The sequence below is a fragment of the Chaetura pelagica genome, unplaced genomic scaffold (assembly GCF_000747805.2).
Source record: "Chaetura pelagica isolate M959 unplaced genomic scaffold, ChaPel_1.0 scaffold138, whole genome shotgun sequence".
NCBI classification, from domain to species: domain Eukaryota; kingdom Metazoa; phylum Chordata; class Aves; order Apodiformes; family Apodidae; genus Chaetura; species Chaetura pelagica.
Window position 1 is genome coordinate 15638 of NW_009954215.1, and position 16145 is coordinate 31782.

Consider the following 16145-nt stretch of genomic DNA (forward strand, 5'->3'; position numbering starts at 1 on the left):
GGTGTCTGAGCTTCTCTGCAACATGACACTGAAAACTGGGTGTGTTTAACACTTGTGTGTCAAAATTCATTTCAGTTTGCTAAACTTATATAGGGAAATAGGCAGTAATTGGAATGTTAAAAACTAGTTTTTATTTATTCTCTTTTTCTCAAAACCCTTTATTTTGAAGAATCCATTAGATGATGGATTTTATAGTGAAATTCCAGATTCTTTTAAAAATTAATAATTTTATGCTTGATTCCGTTTCACCAATATTCTTTTATTTCTACTCTGACATCCTTATTTATTTCCCTGGGGGTTAAGAGATCTTGAAACATCTGTGATTCTGCATGAACAATTGGAAATGTATGTCTTACCCTTTGGTTTGAAATATTGCACCCTTAAGAGTGTTACAGTAAATTGCACTAGTAAATAACAGAAGTGATAGGCTTTTTAATTTACTGTGAATGGAATCAAATGTTTCCAATATTTTTTGTAAGATGCTATTTATGGAATGCAAATTTCTTCTACTTCAGTGCTCTGTGTAAGCAGTACGAATTTTTACACTTGGAGTTTTTTCCCCCATCAGAACATAGAATACTTTTCCAAATGTGCTAATAACTAATTTTCTTTCTGAGCAAAATCCTAAGTTAACATTGCAAATTCTTATATTCTCAAGATACAAATGAAATTAAACTGGTTTTAGGATGATGACTGAAGATCCAATACTATTTTTCAATTTCAGAGCTCAACTGCAAATAATTTCTAATCAAGCTCAAAATAGCAATACGTGACTTGAAACTGTTAATAAATGAATCTTTGTCACAATGTTGAATTTTTATCTTGCTTCTCATTCTCCCTAAAAAACTTTATACATATACATATATATAAAGCTTATATATAGCTTATATATATATACACGTATGTATGCAAAGAGTAATCAGGACAACATGTTACATTTACATTATTCAAGTAAACAGGTAAAAATATTTTTAAAGTGTAATTTGAGATTTCAAAATATTTCTGGTGGTTTTTTGTTTTAGCAGCACAGAAATATTAGTAGTTCATCTAAGCCAGCAAAAGTCACTAAAGAGGATGAAAGCAAGCATGAAATGCCCTTCAGGTTTAGTGGAAATTTGAATCTGATTAATCAAAATTAACATTAATTTCACTCACAGGTGAAGTGCCTCTGAGAGAACCTGAAGTGTATGGATGCAAATTTTGCATAAAAATAGCATACTTAGTTAAGAATCAGGTAGGAGTTTGCCTAACACATTAATGAATTCTGTTTGTACCTTCTGGTTTCAACAGGGAAGACACAAGATATACTATGCATGTGCATGTGGGTGTGAGGTGTGAAGACAGAGAGATCAAGCTGTTCTTCATCAGTGCAAAATGGATGTTCTGCAACAAATAAGTATTTCAAAACATTATAGCTGATATAAAGTATAAACTGTAAACAGTTCTTATTAAAAATTGCACTAGTTTCCTTCCTAGCTACACACAATTTTACATGATGCAACCTCCATACCTTTGCAACACGAGGTTTGGTGTGGTTTTTTTCAATTCTGAGAGTGAACTGCACCAAAGATCTTCTTTCTCATCACCCACTCACACATCCCTATTTAAGTCAAACGGTGTTTTGCCTAAGTTTGGAATCCAGACCTAGGCCAGGTATAAATGAGTTACTAAAAAATTTTCTTCTAGCAGATTAAGGACTTGGAACCAAGTTCTTTTCCAAGACACACTTACAATGAAGCACAGACAAAATTTGACCCTAAAGAATTTTCTGTTTCTGGGTTAAAGGTGAAAAAATTAATAGTTTGCCAACTCTCCCCTTGACAGAAACCTCAAGAATTACTTCAAAGTAATGATTCCAAGGTATGCTTTGTCATAAGTTTGTGTTAGAGCACTGTACATTTAGAAAAGAAGCCAAATACCATAATCATCCCATGGTCAAAATCTCCACATCATCAGTATTAGCAAATCCAAAAACCTGAGCATTGAGAAAAGCGATTCTGACTTTAACACCAGTGCTAAATACTGTCTTTGTCTGCAAAACCTGCTTTGAAAACTGCCCAGCTTGTGTGGAAGAATATTTGAGTAGCCACTGGCACCCACACCCACTGATCTTTCCTGGGAATTTTTGGCTTTCAGGTATCCTTCCTCAGCTACCTTAAGGAATATGTTTAATCACATAAGCTGATAGAAAATTTTACAGTTAGTTGCCAGGTCAACAGACCCCCTCCAGCCAAGAACAAGACATCCCTCTCCTGGGGTTTTGTTAGTTCTAGGGAGCACCACTTCCAGCTCTTTCAGAGAGGAGCTCCCCTCTGACATGATCCCAGCAAGTCCTTTTGCTTCCTCTGTCCTAGGTATCAATCACCACAACAAACACTCCTACAGGCTTTGTGGATCTAGGAGGCTTGGAAAGGAATGAAGGGAATTACCTAAACTAAAACACTGCTGAAATGTGTTCCATGGCCCTGGGAGATTTCTCACACATGACTTAAGTTGGGAAGTGTATGCACGCACACTGTGTATACTGTATATATATTTAGCTTAACAAATTTAACTATTAATAAACAGCTTCTTATGGTATTTGGTAATTAAAATATCAGACTTGTATTATTCAAAATAGTGCAACCTATGTAGCAATATACAGGAAAATTACACACATTATTCCTATTACCATTGCTATGCTTGTGCATATCAAGGTGACAGGATACCCTTTTCATAGGATTAACCTTTTGCATATTTAATTATACTCTTTGGCCCATTTTCCTGTGAAACTTGGTATGACAGCCAAAAAAAACACCTTTGGCTTTAAAAAAAAAAAAAAAAAGAAAAGAAAAGAAAAGAAAAGGAAAATAAAACTTCTGTTTTTTCAGTGAGTTCCATAAACTTATGTAGAATTTAAATTACTGTAGATAAAAAATATAATTTCCTCCAGAAACCACACACCTCACAGCCTAAACAGATCACTTGCTAGTGTGGATAACTCTGAACCTCCAATTTAGTGGGTTTTTTTCACTTCTGAAGATCATTTACACTTCAAAGTTTGCACAACACATCCTCCAAAATATTTCTCGACTCCTCTAACCTTGTCCCAACAAGAAAGATCTCCTTCCCCAGTAGCAGGGGGAACAGCAACCTTGTGAGGGCCTTCAACTGCATCACTATGAATCCAAAAGCAGGGTTTGCAAGGTGAAACAGAAGCCAAAACAGATTTCCAAAAGTTTGTTGTTTTTTTTCCCACTAAACACCACCGTTAAACAAGCTCAACAAAAAATTATCAGATTAAAGAAACCTGTAGTAACGATGTAACACAAATCTCTTCAAAACAGCTATTCTTATGTACTGCACAAAACAAATTTTAAAAATGTATTTTCATAATGCATTGGCTGAGGAAAAAACAAGTAATCTTGTCTATTAGTACTAGAAGTGCAAAACAAGACATTCTCCATCCAAATGTCATGTGCCTGTAAGTATTACCATTTGCCCACGTTAAAGCTCAGTACCATTTCTGAGAAGTGAGGAAACCTTCATCAACTCCCAAGCAAAGTATCATCTCACTTGGAACTTTACAGTGCACTGAATAAGTATCACAATATTTACTGGTATTTATTCTCACAGTTTTAGAACGTGCACATAGAAATTTTATTTTTTAAATATATTAGTGAAAACAAATACTAATACAAAAGGGAGAAGACAGAACATTTAGGAGTATAACTGCTTACCACTAGTACTTTTTAAGAGTTAGAGGGTCAAAACCAGCTCTCTTTCAATATGTAATACTATATTTAGTGTGGTTATCTAGTAATAAAGGTATTGCATGATGTTACAGCATGGTTATAGTCTCTACTGATTTAGCATTGTTTTCAATACAGGTAAAGAATAAAGCAAAAGGAGTAAAAAGTGTCATTTAAGTGCAAAACAACAAAAACCTGGTAAATAGTGAGGTAATTTAATTTTACTTATATTATTTCTGGTTCTTAAATTATAGATATGACAAAATCATCACAAAACCAGCAGTGAGTTCTTACAGCTGTTTAGACAGCCATTCATTTCAAAAACAATTTCAACCACAGCAGCTATACTCTGCAGTATGTAACAAAAAACCCTCATGAACCTGTGAGAGCTAAGTGCATTTCACAAGTGTGGCCAGGCACACTTGGAATCTTGACTTCCAAAGCTGCAGGACATTGGAAGAGCACATATTTTAAGACAGTATACTCTGTATACAGGTCGACAGAAGCAGGGCAAAGCAAACTTTAAAAGCTTGACTGAGGTTAAATAAACTAAGAGCTTATTTACAAAGAGTGCAGTCACCCTCCCCAGCAGAGCAGAGAGAAGCAAGGCAGAATTTCTGCTCCCATTTAGCAGGGCAGCAGACAGCAGAGAACATAAACAACCACCTCTCCAACCCACAAACACCACTTCTACACTGTAATGAAGGTGAACATGGGATTAATTCCACAATGAAAGCTGAACATCAATGACAGTTTTACACTATGTACAGTATGTGCACATCAGACAGAAACATCTGCATGATCAAAGCAATGTGAGAGACATGACACTATGGAGGCTACTCCCACTGAACTTCACCACAGCTTAACAGGTGACTCCAGCCAGAGCAAGGTGAGACTTTCCTCTATCATACCCTAAGCCTGTCTATACTTGTATTTGTATCTCTAAAATAACACACAGCTGTGATTAAACTGAGCTCCGTTCTCCTGATAGCAAATGCTAACGTTGCTAATACATTTCGTTAAGGTAGTGCAGGCAAGTTAGGGTATGGAAAAGGCTCATATCATAAAAGTCATACTTTAAAAGGTCTTCCTCACCTTTCAGAAGTTCCTTCAGCACTGTTACACTTTAAAGGCTCACCTCTCCATAGGAAGGAAATTCGGATTAAAAAAATTACATTGGTAAAACAAAAATGTAAGTGAATCACCAGAAAACTTTTTATGTTGCAAACCAGGTTGCCCTGTACAGGCAAGATACCTACTTTAAAAGGAGCTGGAAAAGGGAGTTTAGCAAGGGAAGGCGTGGCTGCATCTTGAAAGTACCACATGATGTGATGACTGACACTTAACACATCTAGCCAAGCCACAGGATGGTTACTGCTTTATATTAATTAATTGGATTTTGTCATTTAAGTATCTGTTTTCACTAGGTTTTATATATCAAACATCTCCAATGCTATGTAAAACAACAGAAAGGTTCATATATTTAATTCTTCCTAAATCCAGGCTGACTCTTAAACCCTTAGATTCATACCTCAGTTCCTGTTCTATGTTGATGAACTCAGCAATGGAAGGACTAGTACCAAAATCTTCCCCATCACTAAGATGCATATGCTACTCTGCAGAAATATGAAAACAGCACATTATTCTACAAGGACTAGATTCTGACACTTTCATTTCAGGCTGGACAGTTACCTGGTTTAAAGAAGATGATGATACTGACTAGGCTGCGAGCTGTGCCAACCACCCCAGGAGAGGTGCTGCCTTAGGAACTACCTGCATCAGCACAGGAGCCTCTGTGCACTTGCAGGGTTTAACTGGTGTTCCTGTGCAGATTTAACTAGCACATTTTTGAGGCTGAGGAAAGTAGACCACTACTTTTCTAAGCCCACCTGACTGAGATGTCTAAGTTAGGAACCTGTATTTCCTACAGGGTCAAGAGAGAGAGATAAAATCAAGACACATCACATACGCAACTGCTTCCAAGCCTTTCATGCTCGGAACCACCCAGAGGGGGCTTTCTCTCTCTCTCTCTCCCTTCCAGCACAGAAAACTTATGCTACACAGCTCCAGGTTTTGCTACCTTTAAAACTATGTAAAAAGATTTATTTTCACCAGCAGAAAAAAAACAAAAACAAAAATCAGTCCTGATTTTCTTATGAGTCTTATCTCACCTCCTAAGTGTTCCTGAAAGATCATAGAGAAGGAGACATGCATTTATGAGATGCTGCCAAAACACAGAGCTGGTGGTGGTTTAGTTTCTGCTTGTCCACAGCACTCTTGTTCCTAACCAAGATTCTTAGGTAGCAGAATAATGAATTCCAAGCAAAAGCTGCAAAAACATGAAATGAGATTTTTCCAGAAATACAAAACTCTTAATTTTCCTTAATTTTATCTTATATATTAAATATCTTATTTCCATGCGTTTAAGTTAGTGGGTGGCTACACTGCTCTAAGAACACAAGCAGAACACAAAATCCATTTAAAAGGGAAAAGGAAAATTTACTGTGGTGAAAAGGGAAAGATGAAAACATTAAGAAAATCTACAATGTCTTTAAAAGAGGAAAAAAGCAAGAGGCAGGTATGTCTATGTAGCTGTTTTTACCTCCATGTACCTACTCCATTCCTCAGCAATTCAAAATCCTGCCTCCATAAAAGTTGTCATCCAGGAGCAGTGTAACACTACAGGACATGCTACCAAGAATGGCCCATATCATTTACAGCCTGATTCAGTTTCAGCTGGAGTCACAGGAAATCTTGGTGACAGGAATGACCAACAAACTGCTAGAGCTGTAATCAGGAAAATGTAACAAGTCACCAGCACCATCCAGAAAGGTACAGAAAGGATGGCCAGTTATGCAGGAAGATTCTTTTCTCCTCTTCAAGAATAGCAGCAGCTAGAGTGAGAGAGAGGGAAATACAGAAAGTCTTGATCTTGGTTTAATTGAAAGTCAGTGCAAATATATCAACAAAGCTCAGGCAATATTCAGAATTCCATGCGCTTTAGGGCTGAGCCTCACAAGCTGTGGCTTGTGGCTCTGCTGTTGAAGAGTTTTCTTCAACTTCTCAGCTGCTGCTTCTTTACATTTCTACATCCACGACCACACGAGCTACTTGCCTAAAACCCTGCGCCAAGATCAAAACAAGAAATGCATGCAGATTCTGATTCCCCCTGCTGTCAGGATCTGTTAATTTGGGTGGTTTGCTTTTGAAGCAGCATCTTTTATTTCCATGTGAACAACTGCTGTGCAACATTATCAAGTTTTCCCTCTGTCTCTTTAGTTTGTTTAGATTTTGGGGAGGTGATTGTATTGCATGTTTGCAGATAATAATAATAAATCCCTACAGTGACCAGAAATCTGCTCAAATCAGAAAAAGCAAGCACTGCAATGTATTTCTTTCTAGCTAATGGTACATTTCACAGAAAGACAAATCCACCTGCTCTTTGGATGTTTACATTTGGATCTCAATGATTTACTTGGAAAACATTGTAAATGGGCTATATTTCATTCTCACAACTTCACATACAGTGCTTGTCTGTAGACTGAATTACTTGTGGCTAGTTTGAAAGAGATGGTGATACTAAAGACTTGGAGCATTCAGCAAATATTTTGAGAGCTTTAAGATGATACAAGAACCACCACTGAATTTTATGATTCACTTGGTAAAATTCTCAGCAACTTGCATGGCAGTTTTTGGTATGGTACTAGCAAATCCTATATCTGCTGAAACACACCAGATAGTTCAAAGTGCTTAAGTTTTTACTTAATATACTACGATTTGGATTGGAAATTAAAATTTGCCTGAAATATTTGTATTAAACTCATTCCAACAATATTTATCACTGTAGTGAATATGCTTTCCAGTAGACCTAAGGCAGAGTATACCTGTGTCTTGGGGAAAAGGTTTTTTGTTGATGAAAAATAATATTCATGCTATAAACAGCCTAGCCCTGCTTAGCTCATACAACTGTTGTTAAGAAATGTGAATCTATCTCTGAGGGTAGGTAAGGATCTTCTATTTATAAAAACTACATCCAGCCAGGAAGCAGAAAGCATACCATGTGAATCAGGGCAAATCATTGTGAACAACTGTTGAATAAATAATGCTCAAAACATATTTGTTTGGAACAGCTTGCAGACACCCATAGGTATGCTTTCTGAACATACTTATAATAAAGTATACTGAGGTTTTTTGGAAGCTCAAAAGGGAAGTGGAAGCCCAAATCTCATTGCATTTAATTCCTTCAAAAATTTCACCCTTCACCATCATGGTGAACATACAGATACATTTGTAAATACCAAGGACTCATTCTGGACTGTTTGGTAGCTAAATCCAGCTTAATTCTGTTTAAAAAAAAACCTGTAAACAAAATGCAAGAAGCTGTATTTTGTCTATCCCTGCACATCATTTATATTACCTCCCATGTGCAACTCTGCTCAGCAATACACTATTCCAAATTAAGCAACTTACGTACTGTACCTCTGGCATTACAATACAGCTGACAGACATGATTCTACTGCAAAAAGTTTTAGTTTAGAGAAAAAATAGGGTAAAATTCACATTTTCGAATTCACAGTGGTAATGGTTTCCATGCTCACTGTTCTCCAGTGAAATGCAGGGAATAATGCTCGAATAATCTAAACTTCCTTTACACAACAGAGTAGCAGGAGAACGGGAGAGCACCTGTTGAATATTTTCAGTACTTCTATATATTAGCAATTATGCTTATTTACTTTAAATTTACGGCTGCACACTCTACTAATGAAAGACTTCCTCTCTTTCCTTCCACACTCCCTTATGGATAAAATCTAGTGTGTGTTTGGGTTTTTTTCCTAATTGGGATAAGGAGGGGTGTGTAACAGGGATTTTATTTGATCTTTCCTAGAAGTCATATAGCAATGCATCCCTGTTATGTCAATATCTTCATACACCAGTAACTGATAATAAAGATACCACTCCTCAACTATCTATGCATGTATTCCATTTATATATCAGACTTGATCAGAGAGCTTAAAAAAATCATCTGATGTTCAACAAATATGTGCAATATTCTGGAAGGAAGAAGTCCCTCAAGAGGTGTTAATCCTTCACTGTGCATGCAAGTAAACAGCACTGTGCTCCTCACGGGTTACACTGAACGTATGGCTGTCGGTGTTTGATACTGTATTAACAGCTCTAATACTATGAGCATATAATTAATGTCACTAATACACTATGAACAAAGAACTACAGTGGGTTTGGATTTGGTTTGAGAAGTGAAGGAATAAAAGAAATACTATACAGCCCTGAGTAATCACCAGTAAGGGGCAAATGCAAACCTACGTACACTTTAGGCCTCAAGGTTACTAATAAAGTCCACAGCTCCATAGTAAGTGCCATATAGTGATATCTAAAAATATATACTCTGGATTAGGCAGCTGTGAAATTTTTATCAAGATGACAGCAGACTTGTCAAACTTAGATTGTAATGGTAAGTGCATGTGAAATATTTAAAAAGCATTGTACATTAACATTAAGCAATATCCATGGGGCTTCCTTTTGGTACACAGCAGTTCACATGCTTGGGCCTACAGTCTTCCCCATCATTCTCTGTCAGTCTAGAAAGACCATACTAATTTTATACTAACACGTTGTATTTTATTTCTTAAGGCCCCAGAGTTTGGGGTTTTTTAATTATTATTTGGCTGTGAAATTATTATGAAGATAAAATGTATTTCTGAAAGTTTCACTTTCTGTTCTCTTATAGAGTCTTACTTTTGTAACTGTGCAAATACGTTCCTAATTCTTTTTGTCTGTGTCATACTACATGCACACCATATTGCTTATCCAGTACTAGAAAAATCATTAAACATTTCTAAGGACAAAAGTACATTGAATGATACTTAGCAACATAAATTAGAATAACCGAAATAGCAAAATAATTAGATACAAATCAGCATAGTTGCCAACATATATCGGGGCTATTTCAGTACAGTTTGCCATTTATATATAAAGCATACATAAATGGCTGATGTTTATCCTTTTCAACAAGACATATTTTAAAATAAGGATGGTTAAGAGTATACTAGTTTACCTATTCATGTGCAAAAGTACACTGGGAAAGGGAGAGGTTTACGTATCATTTACCATAGCAGGATACTGTTAAAGGATAAATTCTCCCTCTAAGATGGTGGCAACTATTTTTTCCCTATAGATGAAGTGTTCATGGAAAATTTAAACATCTGATTCAATGCTAGGCAGCTTCTTACACGCACGTCTATTGCTACAGGAATTAAAAACCCTTGGAGTTGTGTACAAGCTATTCCTATTTGCAACATAAGGCAGAACATGCTCTGAAATGTACATGTCATTATGGATCCGACCATCCCTGGAAAAGTATGATGCTGTAGACTTTATGGATGACCTTAAGTAATTATCATGTCTTCCTCTTGTTGGTAATGAATATTTATAAAGATCAGCTGGGCTTCGCCTAAGAGATAAGTGCTGGTCGTCATGATACGAGTGCAGGAAGGGGTTATCATCTGAGTGAACAGGATACAGGGACTTGCTCCGCTTACTGTCCTCTAGGGCATGAGCTAAAAGGGAGGCCTTGTTGCTCAACAGTTTGCTTGAGGGAACACTAAACATGCTTGCATATGGACTACTTTGTAGATATTTCTCTCTTTCTTTCAAGCTTATACTTCGAGAACGTCTTCCAATATCAATTTCCTTTGATTTTTCAGCGATATTATCAAAAGAATGTTGCCTGCTAATCCTCAACTTATTCTTTTTATTATATTGCAGGGCATTATTTTGTGACCAGCTACGTTCATATATTTCTTCAGGAAGTGACAAATTTGTTGTATCCTGCAGCATCTGATCTTCCTCAATATCATAGAGGTTCCCCGTCCGCAAACATGCATCGCATTTATAGGGAGATCTGCTCGTATAGTGTCCCGCATAAGTGGGCAAATCAGAAAGACAGCTCCTGCAGTGGGTGGAATTCTGTCTGTATCTATCATTCATATCACCTAGGGAAGCATTTTTATCTTTTGAAGTGTAGTGCTTTGCATAAAGTTTATACTGGTCATTATTTGGAAGACTGTCTTCATTATGCAGAGGAGTCCTGTTAGGATGTTCTGCTTTCTTGTAGTTGTCATTGTTGTCTTGATAGACATCAGGAAGCTCTATGGTTTCTGGAAGGACAATGTTTTCAATGTACTGAGGTGTGTCCAAGTGGAATTCTGGCTCCTTGTCAGCACCAATCGTGTAGATTTTATCCCGTGGAGAGCTCTGTTTGGTTTTCAGATATGTCAGTTCCACTTCACTACAGTCTTTTGGGTATTTTGATGCTACTGTCCTTTTTCTAAAATTGTCCTTGGTTTTGTGGTGCTTGTTGTTGTTTTCAGTTTCCATATGACAAGTAGCTCGACTTGATGTCTCTGATATATCTGAATGGACAATCTCTTCAGGAAGATATATTTGGCTTTTCACTGAAAGCTGCTTGTTTTCATCTGACCCATCTTCTCTCTGGGAACCTTGACTCTGACGTACAGAATCTTGACGTAAAGATTCAACAGATTTCTTCCAAAGTTGCCTGGGTCTCGAGTTCATTTTTGCTTCAGTTGTTACTGCAACCTCTACTGTATTTGGATTGGACTCATTCAGTGTGAGAGGATGCTGGCCTTGGAAAACATAGTTGTTAAGATTGTCCTTGTGTCTATTGCCAGAAAGTGTCTGCAGTTCACTCACATTGTCACCAATAAAGTTGTCCTTTGTCTGAAAGGATCTGTTATCAGAAAATATCAAGTTTCCCTTATCCATGACCATATCCATAATCAAGGAACTCCTCTGAATAAAATCAGCTGTTCTTTTGGGGGAGCTAATTCTTGAAGGATTGATATTGGTCATATTTTTTGCTGTTCGCAGCAGTTTTAACATGTTGGTTTGGGAATTGGTCAAAGTAAAGTCAGGAGACTTCTTTTTTTCTTCAATATGTACTCCATGAATGCAGCTGTAAATACCCTGTAATATGAGGAACAGAAATTAAATCACAAGGTGTACATTTTAAATATTTCCATTCTATTTTTTATTGACAATAAAGAACAATTAGCATGGTTTATCTAATGACTGGAAAGATTAAAAATATCTCTATTCTTTTAGCATTTCCTTACATTGATATGGGAGAATAATGTGTTGGAAATATAAAGGGAAAAAATTACCAGTATTTTACAAACCAAGGGTCTGTGTTGGCCTCCAGTGTTTATTCTAGAAAACAAGATCAGAAGGTACCCCAAAAGGTTGCCTAGTCCCATCACAGAATGTAACTAGTCTTTAGTAATGGAAACAATTCTTTTGAAGCAGTGTTTAAATTACCCCTCTAAACAGTCAGGCTATTTTCTTGGAAATTAAGGTACTTTTCACTTTCATATAATAAAAAGGCTCTTAGTTATGATCTCTCTATCTGCAGTCATGGCATTCTGTATTCTAACCAAGCATACAGGAAAAAAATCCCATCTCTTTCTAAATCCTGAATTTGAGTTCATTTCAAGCAAAAGGCTGAAGTCTGTCTTTTAACTCCAACATCTTCAGAAACTCCTATGAGCTCAGTTGACATTTACAACCCTGTGAACGTCTAATTCTCTTAAACTTGCCTTTGAAATAGGCACTTTTCCCCTCCATATTGGTTAGGAGAATTTAACATTTATAACGACCAAAGTATGAAGTTCAAATATAAAATGTGGAGGTAAAAGTGTATATGCTTTTCTAGACAATCCCCAACAGAGCAGGGCAGAGTATTTCTAATGGAGTTTTAATATAGCCCAATTTACTACAGGGTTATTTCAGTACAGTTTAAAGCAATTAGGCATTTTAGCATAATTTTCTATTCTCCTTAGCTGTATTAAAAAATCCCAGCAAAGTCAAACATCTAAAGAAAGTAGTGTTAAAAAATATAAAATTAAAAAGCCAACTCATTTGTCAAAAATATAAGAACAAACACATACTTCCTTAATTTTACTACAAGTATCAGTTACTTGGATATTTGAAGCTACTTTGGGTTTGGTAAAATTATTGTGATTATCCTGGCATATAATAATTCACACCATAGAATAATCCAGTGGGGAAAAGACTTCCCATGGAGTGCAAGTATATCCAGAGCCCATTGGCCTCTCTACAGCATCACACTGATGGTCTATCATATATTTCAAATGTCCAAGTGGGAATGAAAAGGAAGATAACTTTTGAGAGAGGTAGTGCTTGTTCTGTCTGTTGCCTGAAGGGAGTAAATGAAAATAATACTAACCCTGCTGATTGAGAACAACAATCCCGGCCTGTCTGAGCAGACTCCAGTGAAGCAGAATCTAAGTTTCCAGTAAAATAAGTGTTCCCAGACAAAGGTTATTAAACTGAGTGCCATGGCTGCTGCAAGCATGTAAAACACTCCTGCCATGTTGTCAATGTCCAGCTGGCTGCTCATGACTTCATTCTTCTCGTTGTGGCAAATACCAGTCAGCCACAGGGTTTCTAGCTCTTCCATTTCCCCTAGGGAGAGGAAGGAGTCAAACCAGTTAGAGTGCAAAAAAAATTACTGCTCACAGTACTTGAAAATCTTAGCAAGTTTAAAAATACAGCACCGTTTAACACTTCTTTGTGGAGCTCTGTAGTCTTACCTACTAAGGATTTGCAAATATAGCAGATTTCAACTCACATCACCCTAGTCACAGATGTCCTCAGATTTCATAAAATCCATGGGAAGCTGGCTGCTTGAAAAAGTAGGATCTGGAATTTGGGTAAAACTTTCTTCTGCTTGCTATAACTAGTACTGCTTGTTACAGAGAGTGGAACTGAAGGGTTCCAGTCCCAGGGGATTCCTCCAACCCAGCCACAAGAGCTGTGCTTCATGCATGCTCACACCCAGGAGATTCTTCCCATCCTAGTCCAATAGATGCCACTGATGCTGCTCCCATCTGCAGGTCCAGCTGGTGGCAAACCCATGTGTGGAGTCCAGAGGTGCTGATGCACACACAGACCCCCACAGTCAGCAGTGTCATTCACAGCACCCACATGGCTCTTACAAACACAAATGAAGACAGCCTGCTCCTCCTTCTCCTCCTGCCCAGCTGATGAGGAGTGAAATTTGCTAATGAAACATGCATACACTATCAGTTGTGTGATCCACAAACACACCTGTAGATACAGACCCCTCAAAAACTGACACGGGCTAAGTCCATGCAATAGCCCAGACCCCACACACCACTTACCTGGGCACTGGCTTTGACCTCAGGTATTTCCAGAAGTCCCCTAACAAACCATATCTGCCCCCACAGTCAAAAATACTGACTGGAAAGCAAAGCCAGCAAGGAACAGATTTTATTAAAGAGATTTTCTCATGCTTGTTCCTCCCTGATCCACTCTGACCCCTCCTTTAAATATCACCAAATAAATTTCCCCTTTTCTTACAAGCTGGCAATGTTCTGGCTGAACCTCTTCTAATGTGTTTAGTCTCTGTTATCATCACTCTTATCTCTTGCTCCCTAGAGTTTGAGTATCTGGGGATGTGATTTGGTATCTGGTTTTATTTTTTATGTTGAATAGCCAGATCACCTCGTGAGCAACATTAGTATCCAGGTGTCTATGTACCCTTTACATTCACATAACCCTTCCGTAACATATTTTTACTCCAGCCTCCCAGCCCAAGAAGATGCTTTTGAATGTTGAAAGACAGACTACCCAGACAAAGATTAACTGACAAGTTTAAAAATTCAGCATGTGCAGTAGCAACCAGGCCCAGCTGTTGGCTGCCCCTGGGAACCATCAGTACAATAGTCATTAGGCACATTTCCTCTCACAGTTGGCTGCATTTCAGTGACAGGTGAACTGATTTGGAGATGCCATCTTAAACCACTTTCTGATCTACAAGCACTTTAGAAACAAAAGGCGTTACTTATCAAAACTTTCTGGTTTTCTTCCAAGCAATGGAAATCACCACCACTGGATATAAAATCCCCCAAACGCTGTGGCTGCAGGTTACTCTGGTGGCAAGTTTGGTGAGCTATTCTCATACAGCACATGCAGCAAGTGAGGAAAAATAGTGGTATTCTACAGAAAATAACTGTCACTTAATGCCTCAATACTGGCAGGAATACAGTAAGACCCCTCTCCTGTTTAAGTTTCCTTTATAATGATTTTTCTTGCAATTAGCAGTACCTTTCAGATACAGTTCTCCTGGTTTTCTGTCCCATTTCACTTTGTTTTCCCCTCGAGACCTGGGTGATGCAGTAATTGCAAACTTTTCCATGTCAAATACCCCCAGCCTTCTCTCTCCTGGTGCCCTGGACACACCCCTCTGCTCCCTCCATACCTTCTGGATTCTCCAGTCTTTCTGCTGAGAGGCTCCTCTGGCCTTTTGCTGCTGCCACAGCCTGCCTCCCAGGCAGCAGCAGAGCAATAGTTGGCAGCATCTCATACTTGAAACAGAGCATTCCTGGCATCTGGTTCTGGCTACGCCACAACCTCACTGCCATGAAAACATTTCATTTACTTACAGATAAGGAAGCAGATCCACTGTCTCCCCATTGCCCATATTCTTAGTCTTGGAATCCATATTTCCGATTTGGCCTCAGATGAAGGACACTATCACTTAGCAGTGGCTGCTAGTGCCAACATGGACAGAGGTATGCAAGAAATTGCAATTGTTCCTGCCAGGATTGTTTTTTCTATCGCATGATATGATTTGTTTTCAGACTGAAACATTCCATGTGCAGAGGTGCCTTCTCACTCTTTTGGCAATACAGTCACCTGAGTAATTCTAATATTATTATTTTTAATGACACAAACTTCACTGTTTCTAGAAAACACAGCAAGCAATGCAGAGGGCTAGAAAGTACAGTGTTAGCTGGCTTGGTGTGTTTCCCAGTTCAGGATACAGCTTTGATTTGGCAGAAGAATTCCCATGCTACAGTTTCCTGATCCAGTCATCCATCACCCAGTGATGAGGGAACACATTTTCAGTATTCTAATCTATACAACATTGGATTAAAGACCAGAAAAAAATGGCTGGAAGCTATATTGACATTTCGTGTACCTCCAAGCTAGACTGGAATATCAATGACCTTGACGTGCAAGAGCATTTGCAGAAGAGAGTGTCAGGGCATTAGGAAAGCTGCAGACTACAGATAATTTGGATGTGTGAGTTGGAAGTGGAACACAGGACTGGAATGAAGAAATTGTTTTTCATAGACTGTGGAGGAAAAATTGAAGAAGAAAAGACAAGTACCAAGGTACTTTACCAAAGGAATTTGACAAATTTACAATAGAGATAATTTGGTTCCTAGGTAATTCTGAGTTTAGCTTTGTGCTGAAAGCATGAATTGAACCTCTATAGCTGGAAATGGCAGTGTATCTACTTCCAAATTACAGTGCTTTATCTTCAAA

The 16145-nt window shown here is 37.9% G+C and overlaps 1 protein-coding gene across 1 annotated transcript in view; it reads right to left on the reverse strand.

Moving 5' to 3' along the window:
* Nucleotides 1-9944: 9944 nt before the first annotated feature.
* Nucleotides 9945-16145, reverse strand: part of GRIN2A (glutamate receptor, ionotropic, N-methyl D-aspartate 2A) — a 151071-nt gene continuing 144870 nt past the window's right edge. The window contains exons 11-12 of the mRNA XM_010003197.1: nucleotides 13015-13253; nucleotides 9945-11735 (exon numbers count right to left, since the gene is read on the reverse strand). Of these exons, the coding sequence (XP_010001499.1) occupies nucleotides 9945-11735; nucleotides 13015-13253 (2030 nt within the window). The remainder of the gene's footprint in view (nucleotides 11736-13014; nucleotides 13254-16145) is intronic.